Below are 18,451 nucleotides of genomic sequence, written 5' to 3'. Positions count from 1 at the left end.
TTTGAACTTTAAATGCCGTAATTTATATAGGTGAGAATATGCTCATGAAAAACAAAAGGCTATTATTGCATTTTAAAAGTCTTAAATGTGAATGAATTTCGAGAAATCTACCACAGTATCTATTTTTTACAATGCTAATCCTTGTCAAATGGGATTCGCCGGTGGTTGATTAACTCAAGTGATTAAAATACAAAAGACATAAAATCAATTTCAGTAATCTTCATTGATACACCCTCATTAAAATCTGCCCAATTAAAATGTTTCCTGGAATATATCTATAGGGAATTTTTAATATTTCACTTTGGTATTTTTTTTTTTTTTTTTTTTTTTTTGAGATGGAGTTTCGCTCATCATCCAGGTTGGAGTGCAGTGGTATGATCTCAGCTCACTACAACATCCACCTCCCGGATTCAAGCAATTTTCCTGCCTCAGCTTCCTGAGTAGCTGGGATTACAGGTGTGTGCCACCACACCTGGCTAATTTTGTATTTTTAGTAGAGACAGGGTTTCACTGTGTTGGCCAGGCCGGTTTTGAACTGACCTCAAGTTATCCACCTGCCTCAGACTCCCAAAATGCTGTTATTACAGGCCTGAGCCACCATGCCTGGCCTAATGTTTCACTTTGGCAGTGTTGGTATACACACAAGGGCTAACGGTATGGGGTCCCAATAATATACTATAAAACCATTTAGTCAAAATTTTTAAAAGTTGGAAAAACTGTGTGTATTCTAAAGTCACTGGAAATTAAAAGAAAAACATATTCCAGTACTGACTTACAGATTAAAATGATGCTGACAATAGACAGTAATCTGTTTTTCCATCTCTAGGTTTGTGAGTTTCTGATATAATTGTTTCTCTATACATGTGATATGAAAGAAAGAAACTATCATTCTGTCCTCTATCCCAGTCCATTCTCCCTCTATGTGACAAGCCTTTGACTTATATCCTTTCTTTGAACTTACTGTGTAATCTTAGAGGACAACATTCATGCTACTCTTTATCAAATAATCTTGCAGTCCTTGAGAATAATTCAAAGAATTTAAGCCACTGATGTCCTAATCTTGGTAAATAACACTAAAAAAAATTCTTGAGCCAACTTCGGTAGCAAATTCTCTACAGAGCATCTTTCTCTGAGAGCATCTTTATACATGTGTATTAAAGTTAGGCTGGTTAGTCACTCTTACCAACCTCCTAGTCTTACAGAATGATCAAGAAAGTATTTGTTCATCTATGATAGAGCAAGAACTGTGACTGTTTTAAAGCTAAGACAACACAACACATTTCTCCCTTGCCAGTCAAGGTGGCAGTGGAGGCCCTGGGTGGTTCAGACCTCCCCAAAGGTAGGAATTTTCGCTATGTTCTCTTCCCTCCGGTGAGCCTCCTTCTCTTCCCTTTATAGCAGTGCCTCTTTTCTGCTCAAGCAGAGAAAGCTGTTTGAGCAAGAAAACATAGGATATTTCCTGCCAGGAAATAGACATAATTTTGAGGGCTCAGCACAAAATGAAATCATGGGGCCCTTCTTCAAACATCATTAAGAATTTCCGCTATAGCAGAGCCTTGAACCAAGTGCGGGGTCCTTCTAAGTGTGGGCCCTGTGCTGCTATACAAGTTACATGCTAAGAAAGCCAGCTCTGCCTAGGTTCCCTGCCTACTCAGATTGCCAAAAGGAGACAAAGTGGCTCAATTGGGTTGTCCAGGTGAAAAGTAGAAATTTTTTTATGATGATTCAAACACTGTCACCAATTGGGAACCAAGTGGCATTTCACTTTCCAAGGGGCAGGTAAATTACTATTCCTAAAATCTCATGTTGGACTGATGGGTTTTCCTTCAGATTTCTCATCATACAAATAGTTATGCTGGGTCTTTAAATGCCCCTTATTTTAATAGAGCAATTAATCAGACATGATAAAATTTCTGTATTAATCCTATATAATTTTTTTTTTTTTTAATTTAAGCACTTCTTAACTGAGAGGGGTCTAAATATCATTAAAGCAACAGGACATCTTTAAGGGAAAACATAGCTGCAAAACAGCTTTGCATTCTAGAGTGAAAGCCTTAGTTTTAGCCTATGGTATATTTTGTTCCCTTTTTAAGACCACAATGGTAGTTTTTTTTCAAAGAGAACTGATAAACATATTAAGCTATGTGGTAATTTTTCTAACACCCACATTGGTTTTAGTCAGAAGAATTTTACTGGAACCTGGAAGTATCCCAGTCTTCATAATAATAAAAAAGAAATGTAGTATATAAAAGCTCCAGGTTACATTACTAAGCAACGACATTTCCGGGAGTGAATATACTTCCTGTATTCCGCAAGCTGCTTCAAGTACATATTCGACGGCCATCTGTGCTTTTCAACAAAACTGCGTTCTTCCACTGAAGTGTTAAGAAAAAGAATGTTAACTGAATCAGCTATTGATTTCCTCTTTAATAGATGAGATTCAAGCTCTGTGATACATCTACCATTCTCGCAAGGTTTCCCAAACAATTTACTACCATTTTGGTTAAATTAGTATCAGGATTTAAGTTATGATGTGACTTACAATTATAAACATTTTGTCCACTACTTTGAGTAGTATTTGATTATTTTCCTTTTCAGCGTGCCTTTTTTTTTTTTTTGAGATGGAGTCTCCCTCTGTCATCCAGGCTGGAGTGCAACGGCACAATCTCAGCTCACTGCAACCTCTGCCTTCATGTTTCAAGCAATTATCCCACCTCAGCCTCCCGAGTAGCTGGGACTACAGGTGTGTGTCACCACGCCCAGCTAATTTTTTTTATTTTTTGTAGAGATGGGGTTTCACCTTGTTGGCCAGGATGGTAGATCTCCTGACCTCGTGATCTGCCCGCCTCAGCCTCCCAAAGTGCTGGGATTACAGGCGTAAGCCACCATATGCCTGGCTTCCTTTTCTTTTTCAATAAAATGTTTGTTTTTCCTGGATATGATAGATTTTTTTTTTTTTCAATTTATAATACTTAGTTTTCTTTGGAGCTAACTTAGTCTTCCAAAATCCTTCAACTCCTCTCAGTTGTGCTTCCCACCCAGCCAGTCATCAGATAAGCTGTTCTTTCCTGTTGCTGCTGCCCTGCCTGCTTTCTGGACCCGCTTCCTGCCTGGGGATTGGATCCCTCCATTCTTGAATGGAGGGTCCTTCGCTTTGTTCATTCTCTAGTTTTGGTGAAGCACAACTGTCAGAGGCATTTGAACCAGAGCAACTGCATCTTGAATAGGGGCTGGGGACAATGAGGCTGAAACCTACTGGGCTGCATTCCCAGACAGTTAGGCATTCTAGGTTACAGAATGAGATAAGAGATCGACACAAGATACAGATCATAAAGACCTTGCTGGAGATCAGGCACGATGGCTCATGTCTGTAATCCCACCACTTTGGGAGGCCGAGGTGGGCAGACTATTTGAGGTCAGGAGTTCGAGACCAGCCTGGCCAACGTGGCAAAACCCCGTCTCTACCAAAAAACAAAATCAGCTGGGTGTGGTGGTGCACGCCTATAATCCCAGCTACTGAGGAGGATGAGGCAGGAGAATCGCTTGATTCTCCATCTACTGTTTAACCTCATCTATTGTAACTCAGATTAATAAGGTCTTGATTCAAGCTGCAGAACCATACAAACTAGCTGCTTAGCTCTAAGTTTCAATAGGAAGCAAAGGTGACATGAGGCTATTCCCTCAGTAAATATCAAAAACCAGAGAAAAGTTATTACAGATGAGCTCTGGCAGCCAGCAAAACAAAACAAAACAAACAACCCCATAACACATAACACATAATATTGAGCTAAATTAAACTGTGAGAATAATGAATCCATAAATGCCAAGGGTAACATATTCCTGTGCACTGCTGTTTGTGTTCATGAGTCCAGTATATAAAAACCTAATACTTAATGACGTTTTAACTGGGTTCTGATGTCTCTGTGCCTGTACTGACATGACATCTTTTCCAGTCTCACTTTTTGATTTCTAAACACGTCTAAAAATGAAAAATTCTCAGTCAACAGAATTCCAATAATAATTTGAGAACTTTTGAAACTGAAGATGGGCAGTTCTATAAGGAAGCCGTAGAGTGACTGTGACAAGAACTTTTCCCAACTTCAAGTCCCCGTGTGCAGCAGGCCAGGTGTAAAGCACTGGAGAGAAGGGACTGTGACCCTCTGGAGAGGGCATACTCCTTTAGGTGGGCCGCCAGTGCCAAGCTACATGTTGCCACTAGGAAGATGGGCCTGGGGTAGCCAGATCTTCCAATTTTTCAAAAGAAGCCATAAATATGGTATTTTTAAATATCAGCACTATATATTTTTAACTGTGGGGTCCAAATAAAACACGTTGGCAGGCTACACCTAAACCATAGACAGCCAGTGAGTAACTATTGATTTAGACAATTAAATTCTCCCTTATCCAAAAGGCGCTTTTTTCCTCTGCCCAAGAGGATGACACCTCATAGCAGGTCCCTGGACAGGAAGAGGCACTGCAGAATGAGAGTTCTCATGATTCCCTTTTAATTCCCATCAAAGGTACAGAAGGCAACATCGACACAGCCTCTCCTCCTTAGCCTGCCACCTCACATCGCACTGGAAGCCCTGCTTTGCACCATGCCAGATGTCATAACATACTTTATAGGCAATTGAATAATACCATATAATGAAAATTCATAACTAAAAGGATTTATAGAGCATCTTTCTCCCAAGGATGTAATAGTACTCCATATATACCACATATCTATACAAGATAGTAAGTAGAAAATAATCTTATTCTTCTTTTACAAATAAGAGTGACCTAAGGTAGCATAATGAAAGTGGATCCAGGACCAAAGTGCAATTCATTTAACTTTCAGCTAGCTTCTTAAATAACTATAGAAGCAGCTACTTAAAGAATAACTAGACAGGGTGTGGTGGCTCACGCCTGTAATCCCAGCACTTTGGGAGGCTGAGGTGGGCGGATCACAAGGTCAGGAGATCGAGACCATCCTGGCTAACACGGTGAAACCCCATCTCTACGAAAAATACAAAAAAAAAATTAGCCGGGCATGGTGGTAGGCGCCTGTAGTCCCAGCTACTCGGGAGGCTGAGGCAGGAGAATCGCGTGAGCCCAGGAGGCAGAGCTTGCAGTGAGCCGAGATGGCACCAGTGCACTCCAGCCTGGGCAACAGAGCAAGACTCCGTCTCAAAAAAAAAAAATAATAAAAATAAAATAAAAAATAACTGTAGAATGTTCCTTCTGACAGCAAGTATACACAAGCCTTATCTTTTTATGAACCGACTTTGTTTTTTCCTTGCACAAAGTACCTAGCTAATTAATACCTGTTGTTTTGTTTTGATGTGATTATGCTTCTCTACCGTACTAATAGTTGACTTATGTAAGGAGGCTCCCAATAGACATATAATGTTTGCTGACTGGCTGAATACATCTCCTAAAAACTGCTCGTGTGTTCCTGGGTTTCCTTTAACTGTACAACAAGTGGCTGAATAAAAACAAGAGATTTTTACTTTTTTTTTTCTTTTAGAGACAGGGGTCTCATTATGTTGCTCAGGCTGGACTCAGACTCCTGGGTTCAAGTGATCCTTCAGCCTCAGCCTCCCAAATTGGCTGGGATTACATCAAGGTTAAATCACCATCTTGACCATATGATTTTTATATCTTTTACCAGCAAAGTCTTTTTCAGGATGTATAATTTTAGGTAGAACTCAAGATATGAAACAGATAAAGTGGAAGTACTCTGACTGAAGAAGGGAGGGAAGAGTCCAAGAGCTGTACATTTTAGCGTTCTCTTTCCCTTTCCCTTACTCCCTCGCTCTCTTCTTCTCCTCACCCACTCCCTACCTTCTGCCCCCCACCCTAGAAGTCACTTCAGTTATCTCCACGGAGATTTGTTTGTCCAGAGTGTGAAACTCCTTGAAAAGGTAATCTTTCACTTCCTTTTCTTTTTAGCTCAAATTTTCCTTGAGTCTATGCTAGAAAATAACACAAGCAAACCATTGCATCTAAACTGTCTATTCTGACAACTATTGTATTTTCATTTTTTTCTTTTTATACAGTACTCAGTAGTTCACACTTTGGTTTTAATCTTTATAATTTACCTTAGAAAGCATATTACATGTACTCTCAGTAAGTTTCACAACATTCTTTTATATATGAAAAACTGTTATTGCAAATATAATGGACTCCCATATAGATATACTCAGTAAATCCAGATATCCAGTACAATAAAGCTATATATCATACAGTTTACAAGAGTTAAATTTTTAAATCTGTACTGTCTAAACTTTGCTACTAACTTAGGTAGTTACAACTAAGATATCCTTTTTCACAAGCAAATGCCACCTGAGGACACATTTTGTCACCTTATCTATTTCAGGGAAAGAAAATGTGTTTAAAAATGGATGGGAGCTATAAAATAATCATTAGAAAACTTCTTGTGTAACACAGGTTAAGCCGCTTATGTAACACAGGTGACTATAAATTGTTTCCATAATTACCACACTGCATAATTTACAACAAATTTATTACATTGACTATTCTTATTTTGCTAAAAGCACTACTTCTACAACTTATGTCTCAAATCTAAGAACAAAGAACATAAAGTTTTCTTTTCAAAACAGAAATTGGCAATCTACCTGAAAGATCCTGAAATTCAGGCTTTTGACTGAAGATGAGGTAGTTAGTAGCAATGAAATGAAGTAGCCAGGTTGAAAGGCAATCAGAGTGGTGAAACTGCAAGAAAAATGAAAAGTGAAACAACATTGCACATAATGGCCACCAGTATGATGATTAGATCAAGAGAACGGCCTGGGAGCAATCACGGAGAGCCCATATTCATGTTTAATGTGCCTTTACCTGATGCAGCTTTCAGTCTACTATGACAGTAGACAGGATGAGGGAGCACTATTAACAGATAACGTTAAAAGTACATTCTCGGAAGAAGCCAAACCAACAGCGAATAACAATCTATGGCTGCCGGAGTGGCCAAACATCTTTAAGCAATGCATGGCTGCATCTGTTTGAGGTTCTTAAAGATTTAATTTAAGCTTTTAATCTAAAGCCACGGACGTCACTAACTGCACCTGTATCTGTGTAGCAGATGATGGTGAGCAATGTTGAAACAAGTTCACCTGAGGAGCAAGTCAAAACATATTTTGGGAAGGAAACACCATCGGTCGAAGGCATGGGTTTCAATGTGTAAATGTTTCTAAGAGAAAGCTGTGTCTAAATATTTGCTTTTAATGATATGTACAGTAAACTGAGCAGGATTTCCAGCTCCATTCTCCTCATTCTGAGTTCCAACAGTTGCTAATGGAGGGAAAACTCCAAGCAAGCAGGCCACCGACATCATCACCTTGGTGTCCATGTAGTGACACTCACTGATCCATCCAACCACCAACGCAGATGACTTGCTGGCAGGCAACTTTGGTACGTAAGTATAGAACTCTTTTTTTTATTATTATTGTGGTACAATATGTATAACACAAAACTTACCATTTTAATAATCCTTAAGTGCACAGTTAAGTGTCATTAATAAGTACATACACATGGTGGGGCAACCCAACACCACTATCCATTTCCAGACCACTTCTATCACCCCAAAATGAAACTCTGTACTATTAAACAGTTTTCTCCCTATCCCTACCAGGTCCCAGCACCCACTGTATTACTTTCTGTCTCTGTGAATTTCACTGTTCTAGGTACCTCATATAAGTGAAATTGTAAAATATTTGTTCTTTTATGATTGGCTCATTTAGGGTAATATTTTCCAAGTTTCATCCATGTTGTAGCAGATATCAAAATTTCATTCCTTCTTAAGACTGAATAATATCCCATTGTACATATATACCACACTTTGTTTATCTCTTCACCTGTCAATGGATGTTCGGGTTGCTTCCACCTTTTGGCTAAGTATAGCTCTTCTAAGGAGATGCAAAAATATTAAGGAAGCAACAAGTAATGCTACATTGAAGAGTGATTAGTAATCTCAAACCTTAATGAAAAAAACTCAAGGATTTGCTTTTTTTTTTTTTAAAAAAAGCTGTATAGTGTGAGAGTATTTAAACACATATATTCACAGGTCCCTGTTATTGTCATTACATAAAATCAGAATTTTTGAACTGGAAATAACTTTATAGTTTATCTACTCCCACATAACATTTTAACAGTTTTTTCTCCCAGATGAATGTGTGCAATCTCAAGGGAACAGAGTAAGACCCTTCAGCTTTTTAAAGAAGCCACCACTACTATTAGATGAGTAACCCAGAGCAGATAACAAAACACCAGGAAGTTAGGACATTGCCTTAAGGGCTGTGATTGAGAAGGAAAAGGGAGGTCACAGAAATAAACAGCTGGCCACAAAAGCATGCTTAAAAATGAAGAATTTTATTTTTGACCAAGATTTAAGATACTTTTAAGATATTATAATTGTGGACTCTTTTGCAAACAGTCCACACTCAATTTTTAAATTTGTTTTTATCCCTAATATTAAATACAGGTGATCGTAAGACTTGATTATGAGAGAAATGAAGTCCAAAATGGTTAAGGAGATAGTAGGAGAAGACCTAGAGGCTTTAAATAAATTCCCTTCTATAAACAGAAGTGTTGATGAATGAATTCGTCTCAGCTTGGAGGCAAGTATTCAGCTGTCACAGATCTGGAATCTGCCCCATCAAGTGGCTCCATTGTAGCAATGTGGATGGAAGATAAAAGTTGTCATTCTTTTGTAACTCTTTTGCAAAGAGTCCACAATTATAATATCTTAAATCTTATTATATTATCCAAAATATCTTAAATACAGTAGGATGGATGACACAACTGAGTAAGCTTTCTGCTTCCAGGAATGAAAGAATTGAAGAATGAGGAATTGGTAGCATATGTAGAGGTTTGGGAAGTAGATTTCAACACAGCAGTCCTAGCTAATGTATAGACCTGGCCCAGATTCATAATCTAGGGCCTCTGTAACAGGAATGGAATATGTCTCACTGTAAAAACTAGGTTTTAGAAGGATATGTGTTGATGTAAGAAAATGGGTCAAACTGAAATAAGCAACAGAATTGTTAAAAAGGCATTAAAAAGCCATAAGCCAAATGCAATAGAATGTAACAGCTACAAGAAGAATGTGGAGAAAATACCCATAAACTCAAAAGAAAGTACCCAGAAACTCTCAGAAATACAACTTGTAGCTTCAGCTAGCCAAATATTAATATATAGATTATAAATAAGAAGATGCATTAAAATTTTTAATACGAGAATAAATACAACTTCATAGGAATCACCAAAGTTTAAACAGATAGGGTTTAAACAGGAGTAGAGATAAGGAATCTGCATCTCAACTCTGTATTTTAAGAGTCCTCCTTGATGGAAACCTGAAGGTAAATCATGGTAGAGATCTGAGAGAGGTTAGGGGAAAAAGGACAGAGAAGTGAGAGAATACCCACACTGCTCGGCTATCTAAGAAAGTATGACAGATGTTTCCTGACACACAGTACAAAACTGGCAGAGTGATCAGAAATTTTGATTATTTGGAGAGCTACTGGGAGTCTAATTCTGCTAAAAGACAATTTCACTCCTAAAAGTCAGAGAAATGGGAAGGGAAAGGTTAACCAAATTCTGACCAACAGGGTGAACTGGCTGGTGAAGTGAAACCTCAAACTAAGAACTTCAAAGAAAACTTGGGAAGAAAACTTCTGTTATCTGGAATTCACAACTGCCCTATTAGGAACCACTATTAGGAACCACTAGGAAAAGACTAAAGGAAAACTGGTAAATTTAGGCTTAATCTTAGAAAATAAAAAGTCTTCAGAAACAAAATTCAAAATGAGCTGGTTTCTTAGATTGTTTTAAAGTCAAGGGGAAAAGATAAAGACAATCACAGAGTCAGAAACCACAGAATCAGGGAAAACAAGAATTTCTGACAGTGCAATCAGAAATGATTCTGATGAGGAACCAAATGTAGGGGGGCAGAGAGGAGAGGCACCTCAAGAAATCAATGGGACCACACGGGAAGTTCTCTTATACATAAACGATTTAAGAGGATACTAAAAGATAAGGAAAAATAAGCTTGCGTCCTATTTTTTAAAAAGTATGAACAACTTGTTAGAATAGTATGAAAATGATACATCAAAAATGAACTGAGATTGTGGAACTACTAGAAAGAATTTAAAAATTGTAAACTAAATTTGGAGGGGAGCTATTTATTTATCATGAGATGAATGTAAATATATTACAAAGATCAGTGTTACTCAATTTTTAAATTTGTTTTTAGCCCTAATATTAAGTACAGGTGATCTTAAGACTTGATTATGAGAGAAATGAAGTCCAAAATGGTTAAGGAGATAGTAGGAGAAGACCTAAATGCTTTAAATAAATTCCCTTCTATAAACAGAAGTGTTAATGAATGAATTCGTCTCAGCTTGGAGGCAAGCATTCAGCTGTCACAGATCTGGAATTTGCCCCATCATGTGGCTCCATTTTAGCAATGTAGATGGAGACAAAAGTTGTCATGCTTTTGTAACCCTGGATGTCAAAGTTGATAGGTATAGATATGTTGGATGCCAGATAATATTTCAAGAATTACTGACACTCTGTAGTGATTGAACAAATATATTCCTGTGAAAAAAACCGAGAGGGCTCAGCTTACCACAAGTTGAGTACACAAAAGTATGCCATAACCACTGCAAGTCCTGAAACTGTCTGGGGCAGTGGATGGAATGGCAGAATGGCCAATGGCAGGATAGCCCATCTGAATAAGCTTTCTGCTTCCAGGATGAAAGAAAGTGGGAATGAGGATTTGGCAGGTTTTTGACTGTGAGCACATCTGGGGGTTTGGGAAGTAGATTTCAACACAGTAGTCCTAGTTTATTTACAGACCTGGCTCCAATTCATAATTTAGAGTCTCTGTAACTGCAGTTACTTAAAATTAACTTAATTATGTAACCCCCCGACCCTGTTCTCTAAAATCAGTAATGATACAATTATTGAAAACAAAAGACTCTGAGCTTACAAGAGGCCCAGAAGAAGCATGTATGTATACAGCAGTGATTGCTAATACAGTGAGACATGAAAACAAAAGGCATTCTGCAAGGATAAATGAGGCACACCAGTATCTCCTACACACAACTGAAACTTCAAAACATGTTCATTATATGATGAAAAAATGAAGAAGTAAATGAGTTTAACTGAACCATTGCTGTCAGTATATATGGGCCAATTCTGTCATTTTCCTTTTAGGAACCTGAAGATATGATTGTTTGGGGAAATTCAATGTAAATTATATTTCCTATAATGCCTATGTGACACAGTATAGCACCACATTCAAATGACTTTGCTAAGGGCCACTATTTAGTTAAAAAAATTCCATGTCTGGACATTTTGCCTCCTTATAAAGGGACTGCGCACAAACCCTAATGCTTCAAGATTATCTAGCCAGATAAACTGTTGGGAAGGCGCTTTAGCCTCATTAGCCAAACTTCCAAACTAAGACTAGTATTAATGTATGCTTAAAAAGGAGAAATTTTAAAATAGTATAATTTTAAAAATATTTTATAAAAAATTAGGCTGTCAGATACACAGAGTCAATTACCTTGGCCTTTTTGAGCAGGTCAACTATATCAAGGTTCATGGATGCCAGTTCCCTGCTTGGCATGCTCTGCAGCTGCGTAATGATGAACAGCTCACAGATGTGCTGCAGTCTGGACACCTGGTACATCTCGGCACAGATCAGGAGACACATGGCCTGGAATATGCCAGCTGGTGAGAAAAGGGACATGAGAGAAAGTGGATGATAAAACCGTTTCTTTAATGACCTAAATACCACACACACCCCCCCCAAAAAACAACACTTAAAAAAACATGCTGGCCGTATCATCCGCCATAGAATAGAATACTTAGGAAAAGCCTCAAGGGAGTCAGCATTCTGCACTTTTACTCCATTTTATCTTTTTTTCTTTTTTTTTTTTTTTTGTAGAGACAGGTCTCACTATGTTGCCCAGGCTGGTCTTGAACTCCTGAGCTCAACTGATCCTCCCACCTTGGCCTCCCAAAGTGCTGGGATTACATATGTGAGCCATCACACCTAGCCTATTATTCCATTTTAAAAAGAAGGCCGGGCTCAGTGGCTCACGCCTGTAATCCCAGCACTTTGGGAGGCCGAGGTGGACAGATCATGAGGTCGAGATCAAGACCATTCTGGCCAACATGGTGAAACTCCATCTCTACTAAAAATGCAAAAAAATTAGCCAGGTGTGGTGGCGGGTTCCTGTAGTCCCAGCTACTAGGGAGGCTGAGGCAGGAGAATCACTAGAACCTGGGAGGCGAAGGTTGCAGTGAGCAGACATTGTGCCACTGCACTGCAGCCTGGGTGACAGAGCGATACTCCATCTCAAGAAAATAAAAATAAAAATAAAAATAAAAATAAAAATAAAATAAAATAAAATAATAAAAGGAATCCATTTAAGCCTTCATACTCAGAAGGGAAGCCATTCTTCTTCTTTTTTTTTTTTTTTTAATTCTTCAGAAAAGGTGACTCTATAATGGCCCTTAAAAATTAATTCCAGGACTAGATCTTTGCCATTTTCTTTTTCTTGACTTTAGTCTTCAGGTTGGTTGGTTGGTTTGTTGTTTTGTTTTTATTGTGATAAAATAAACATAACATGAAATTTACCATTTTAGCCTTTTTTTTTTTTTGAGATGGAGTCTTGCTCTGTTGCCCAGGCTGGAGTACAGCGGCGTGATCTTGGCTCACGGCAAGCTCCGCCTCCTGGGTTCACACCACTCTCCTGCTTCAGCCTCCCGGGTAGCCGGGACTGTAGGCGCCAGCCACCACGCCCAGCTAATTTTTTTGTATTCTTAGTAAAGACAGGGTTTCACCGTGTTAGCTAGATGGTCTCGATCTCCTGACTTTGTGATCCACCCGCCTCGGCCTCCCAAAGTGCTGGGATTACAGGCGTGAGCCACCACACCCAGCCCATTTTAACCACTTTTAAGTATATGATTCATTGGCATGAAGCACATTCACACTGCTGTGCAGTCATCACCACCACTATCTCCAGAACATGTTTCTTCTTCCCAAACTGAAACTCTGTACCCATTAAACACTAACTCCCTGTTTTCCCCTTTCCCCAGGCCCTGGCAACCACCCAATTCAATACTTCCCTAGAAATCTGGTTTTTCATGTAATTCTCATTCTTATCCCTCCTTACATTCTTACATTTCTTACATTCTTTTGTAGCTATGGAACCAAGAACACTGTGTATGGTGAATATTTAACATAATAACATTACCTGTCTTCTGTGATCTTCCCAATGCATAGATTCCAGTATCTGGTTTAACTTTTCAATTATTCATTTTGACTCATTTTTCCCTAACACACTTTTGCCAATTTAAAAAAATCCTATCATTATTACTGCTTTCCTCTGTAATTTTTTCTAATTAGCAAAAGGTAAAACTTAATATTAGCAGTTTCAATTACTTGAGTGAGAGGATGACTGAAAATCAGATTTTCCTATTATTTCAAATCTGGTCAGTTTTTAAATTTAATATACAAATTTGCCAACAATGAAATCATAAACAATAAGCTTTATTTCCAAAAAGAACTAATGCTTTCACTTTTATTAGGCAAAAATAATAAGTCAGTCTTTTTTTGAGACGGAGTCTCACTCTGTCACCCTGGCTGGAGTGTGGTGGCACCATCTTGGCTCACTGCAACCACTGCCTCGCAGGTTCAGGCGATTCTCCTGCCTCTGCCTCCCATGTAGCTGGGATTACAGGCGCACGTCGCGACACCCAGCTAATTTTTGTATTTTTAGTAGAGTCGGAGTTTCACCATGTTGGTCAGGCTGTTCTTGAACTCCTGACTTCAGGTGATCTGCTCGTCTCAGCCTTCCAAAGTGCTGGGATTACAGGCATGAGCCACTGCACCTGGCGATAAGTCAGTCTTTAACACTGACAGAAACAACTGCAACTGGCTCCAAAATACAGCAAGCTGCAAGACCAGAATTAATTTAACCAAAACAAATAAATTCGCTTCTTTTTGAACTTCTAAAATCTTTCACTAGAGGGCTCATGACTTGTTTAAAACTTATTTCATTACCTAATGTAAGAAACCTTTCCATTCTAAAAATTAAAGCAGTGAATCTGAAGAGAAGTCTGGCCTGAAATGTGTGTTTGCTTTTTACTTTTATTAGGGTGCTTGACCAGATTCTCTAATCAAGGTCTCAGTCTCCAGAACTGAGCTCCATGGAGCTGAATCTAGCTGTGCTTGTGATGGGAGCCATCTGGTGGCCAAAGGCTGAAGACTACTCACAGAGGACTTCCCTGCCAGCATCCCAAGCAAGGCTCCAGGCCTGTAGAAAAAATTTTACTATTTCTTCAAGTGCCTCCAGCTAGAAGAACCCTGCTGGATCTGTTCCAACCTAGAGCTGCCACAGATGTTTGGTTCCTGGTCAAAGATAGTCCTTGGTCAGTGAATTTGGAAATGAATCCACTGGGCATTCTAAACATCTCAAGACAAGTTTTCAGAGAAGTCAGTTTGAGGAGTTTCTGACTTTAGCAGAAGTCAGAAGGAGGCCTTTACAAATCCTACATCCTCTGGGCCAAAAAGAAGACCAAAAAAGTCTAGGAATATTGAAAGTCCTTAAAAGTGACCCAATCAGAAGTCACAGCCATCATAGCAGTTGCACAACCCTCCTCTTCTTGTGGACGAGACAGTGCTTCAAGTAACAATCTGCCCCAATCTCTAGAATTAGAGTAGCCATGGGTACCACAAGACACCTTCATTTCTGGGTGCCTACAGTGATCCCCACGCTGTAGGTGCTGGCTGGGGCATGTGAACTTGTGCCGGCATTGGAGATCCATAAAAGGCACCCAATTACTGCACCTCCACTTGAACTGAATGAAAATTCATTGTTGTTCCAGCACCACCTCTAACTGCTTAGTACATTCCATGATGTCAACTAATAAATCTTAAATGAAAATAGATTCCACAGAATGCAATTTAACAAAATGGGTGGCAAGGAAAGAAACAATTATAAGATACTATCAACATTTGTATTGCTAACCTGGGCAGCAGGAGTCTGTGTACAGGTATTCTAAAAACGACAAGAAAGTCTCTTTGGAAACACCATAAACGGGAATCAGGACACTCTTTGCTTCCATGTAATTACCATTAAACATGGCTGCCATCACTTCACAACGGGCCACCAGGATGGCCCTGTGGGCTGGCACTGTCGTACCTGAAAGGTTCAAAAGGGGAACAAGAAACAAGTGAGATAAACCCGCAGGGTTATTCCAGCAATTTTCCTTCTAATTAGACTACTACATTAGGGACAGCCAGGCTGATATGCTGAATCTAAATTTGGGAGTGATAACTACCATTAATCCAGAAACTTCTTAATTTTAAAGGGAGCAATAAAGAAAGTTCAGATGTTGACCTTGAAACCAACAATTTGCAAGTCAGACAACTATTTGTCACTTGGTTTGTATTTCCAGAAATAGAAACACTGAACTATTTTGCTTCATATTTTTATAATGAAACATCAATCCTTTCCAATTGGCTTGAAATACTAATAATACTACCCATGCCCATGTGCTTCCCAAGAAAACAACCCCATTACCCTTCTGGGCCTGACTCACAGAACCGTCTTGGCCACGCTTCCCCTTATCTGAAAAGGGAAACTGTAAGAAGCAAACCATAAGCAGTCCACACACCACAGTAGGAATAGCAAGAGGATCTCTCGTGGAGCCGAGGACAGCATTCCAGACTTAATGAAAATCTGGAAGAGGATGACTTTAATCCCTGCAGTCTCCCCAGCACACTACTTCCCCAGGCAACCATTCTGTCTCACAGGATCAATGCCTGCTGCTGGGAGAGCCAGCGCTATGTTGAATTTTGAGGGCCCTCTCAGCCCATATTGCTCACTGAACACACTGAACTGAACTGACTCTCTAGGAAAAGCTTGCTAGGCTTTCTAGCTACTGCTGCACCACACAAAGGCAGCGCTGGATAGGGCCACAGGTGGCCGGGGCTCTCCACTTCCACCACCTTAGGAAACCACGAGTACACACTGCCAGTCTTCAGTTCAGCCTGGATCACTTCAACAGATTATTACTGAGCATCAGCATGTGCCAATCATTGCATTTGGAACTGAACATACAAAGAGGAGGAAGACAAAGCTACCTCCGCTTTGGAGCAGTTTTTACTTTCGTGGAAGACACCACAGCCAGTGTGGGTGACAAAGCTGTCGCATTCCAGAAAGTAACTCTCCAACCAAACTAAACCACTCAGCCCTGCCCAAGAATTTATCTACATATCTCTAAAACCTAGTACTTATCAGGGTTATATAGTCTTCTCTAAAGCATTTACAATTATTGGGTTCTTCAACCCTTTTAAATCCAAGCAAACCATCTCCTGACTCACGAAAGAAGAAAAAGAGTTACATCTAAGCCCAGTGGCTTTTTCCAAAGCCAATAATCACTCAGGATCTACAAGCAACACCTGGCACTGCCAGCTTTGAGTCTACTGCTTGGCACTGCGATTTGCACAGCTACAACTACCCGAGGAGCAGGGAAGGAACTTGTGTAGCCCTCCCACCCAGTCAACACTCACCTCCCGGCAGGCACACTCCCTTCCTCTCCTCACTGTGACAGTGTCCCTCCACCAGGAAGGACCAGTTTCCATAATTAAAGCATGTTGGCTATATCTGTATGCAGCAGTTAATAAAGAATACAAACAGGTAATGCCATTTGACTTGTAATTGTAAGGTTTTAAAATGTTAAAGATAAATAGGGCACTATTTTTTTAATAATTAGAAGCATGACTTCAATAAACTGGATGATCTATAACTTGGGGTAAGCACAGGGATTTAAGATCTACCAAAAAATACCAAGTAGATAGTTGATGGGGGTAGAATTTGATAAGTAACCTTGAAATTTTAACAGAAATTTTCTGTTGATAATGTGGTTATAACACAGTTGCAAAACCCAGCAACAAAACACTCAGTACAGTTAGCTCTCCGAATCCATGGGTTCCACATCCACAGACTGAACCAACAGAGAGTGAAAAAATATTCAGGAAAAAACCCTGCAACTGTATTGAACATACACAAAATTTTTAAAAAATTATCATTATTCCCTAAACAATACACTATAACAACCATTTATATAATATTTACATTGTGTTAGATATTATAAGTAATCTAGAGATGATTTTAAGTATGCAAGAGGATATACATAGGTTACATGTAAATACTAAGCCATTTAATATCACGAATTTGAGCACAGCAGATCTGGGTGTCTGCAGGAGGTCCTTGCAACCAATCCCCCATGGACATTAAGGAACAACTGTACCTTTTTTTTTTTTTTTTTTTTTTTGAGACAGAGTCTTGCTTTGTTGTCCAGGCTAGAGTACAGTAGCACAATCTCTCACCACAACCTCCGCCTCCCTGGTTCAAATGATTCTCATGCCTCAGCCTCCCGAGTAGCTGAGATTACAGGCCTGCATTACTATGCCTGGCTAATTTTTTTTTTGTATTTTCACTAGAGACAGGGTTTTGCTGTGGTGGCCAGGCTGGTCTTGAACTCCTGGCTTCAAGTGATGCGCCCACTTCAGCCTCTCAAAGTGCTGGCATTACCTGCGTGAGCCCTTGCACCTGGCTGACAACTGTACCTTAAAGCATTTTTAAGCCTATTTCAATATTGGAATTTAGTTTGGAAAACGATTACACTTCCTGTTAAGAAAACATCAACTTCAGTTTTTCACCTCTTCAAACAACTGTTTTGATGTTATAAATTGTTCTGTTGTGAAACTGTAATACACTACCTTAGTATGGTTAGATCTTTCAACACTGTATGTAAAAATATGCTGAAGGAACATAATGCAGTTTACGTACTAATTGGCAATATGATACAGGTAAAGAAATTACTTAAGGAAATGGAAGACAGCATTTTCTAGTTCAAAGATAATCATGTTCCTTTAACCTGTCAAGGCCAAACTATCTTCTCTTTGTAGTATTCATTTGATGTTACGGTTTTAAGAATTTTTTTCTAAGGAAAAGAACTAAAAGAGTGAAATAAAAATGAAAAGCCCAAGTTTTCTAGTCACTTTACAGAGATTATCAAGAATCTTTGTTTCCACTGTTTCCTAAAATAAAATACTACATTTGTCACACTTTCTTCATACTACTTTCCAGGTTTCAAAAGTGAAATTTTTAGAACTGTTTTTGGTTTCATTGCTAAAAAAGGATACCTATCTAGCTCAAGGGAGATTCAGAATATATACTAGCTGAGTAAATGGGGAAGGAATGTAAATTTCTAAAGAACTCTTCATGTGACAGACTCATGTCAAAAGGACATCCGTACCTCTAAATATTTACCAATACTGACTTTAGAACTGTTAGAGTAACTGTTTTTTTTTTTTTTTTTTTTTTCACACGCCAAAACAACAAATTGGGAGTGGTAAAGAAAACAT

At 39.0% G+C, this 18,451-nt stretch overlaps 1 protein-coding gene and 1 long non-coding RNA gene across 2 annotated transcripts in view; one reads left to right on the top strand and one right to left on the bottom strand.

Moving 5' to 3' along the window:
* Positions 1-334: 334 nt before the first annotated feature.
* RHOBTB3 (Rho related BTB domain containing 3) overlaps positions 335-18,451 on the bottom strand; it is a 61,209-nt gene continuing 43,092 nt past the window's right edge. Inside the window, exons 9-12 of the mRNA XM_023212184.3 lie at positions 15,045-15,218; positions 11,570-11,736; positions 6,621-6,717; positions 335-2,375 (exon numbers count right to left, since the gene is read on the bottom strand). Of these exons, the coding sequence (XP_023067952.1) occupies positions 2,260-2,375; positions 6,621-6,717; positions 11,570-11,736; positions 15,045-15,218 (554 nt within the window). The 3' untranslated portion in view covers positions 335-2,259. The remainder of the gene's footprint in view (positions 2,376-6,620; positions 6,718-11,569; positions 11,737-15,044; positions 15,219-18,451) is intronic.
* On the top strand, positions 5,122-16,807 carry LOC111542644. Its single transcript, XR_002731621.2, has 3 exons — positions 5,122-7,413; positions 11,588-11,739; positions 14,172-16,807. It is a non-coding gene; the product is annotated as an uncharacterized LOC111542644 (long non-coding RNA).

This window comes from Piliocolobus tephrosceles, chromosome 4 (genome assembly GCF_002776525.5).
Source record: "Piliocolobus tephrosceles isolate RC106 chromosome 4, ASM277652v3, whole genome shotgun sequence".
Classification (NCBI taxonomy): Eukaryota; Metazoa; Chordata; class Mammalia; order Primates; family Cercopithecidae; genus Piliocolobus; species Piliocolobus tephrosceles.
This window is presented reverse-complemented; position numbering and strand designations above follow the sequence as displayed.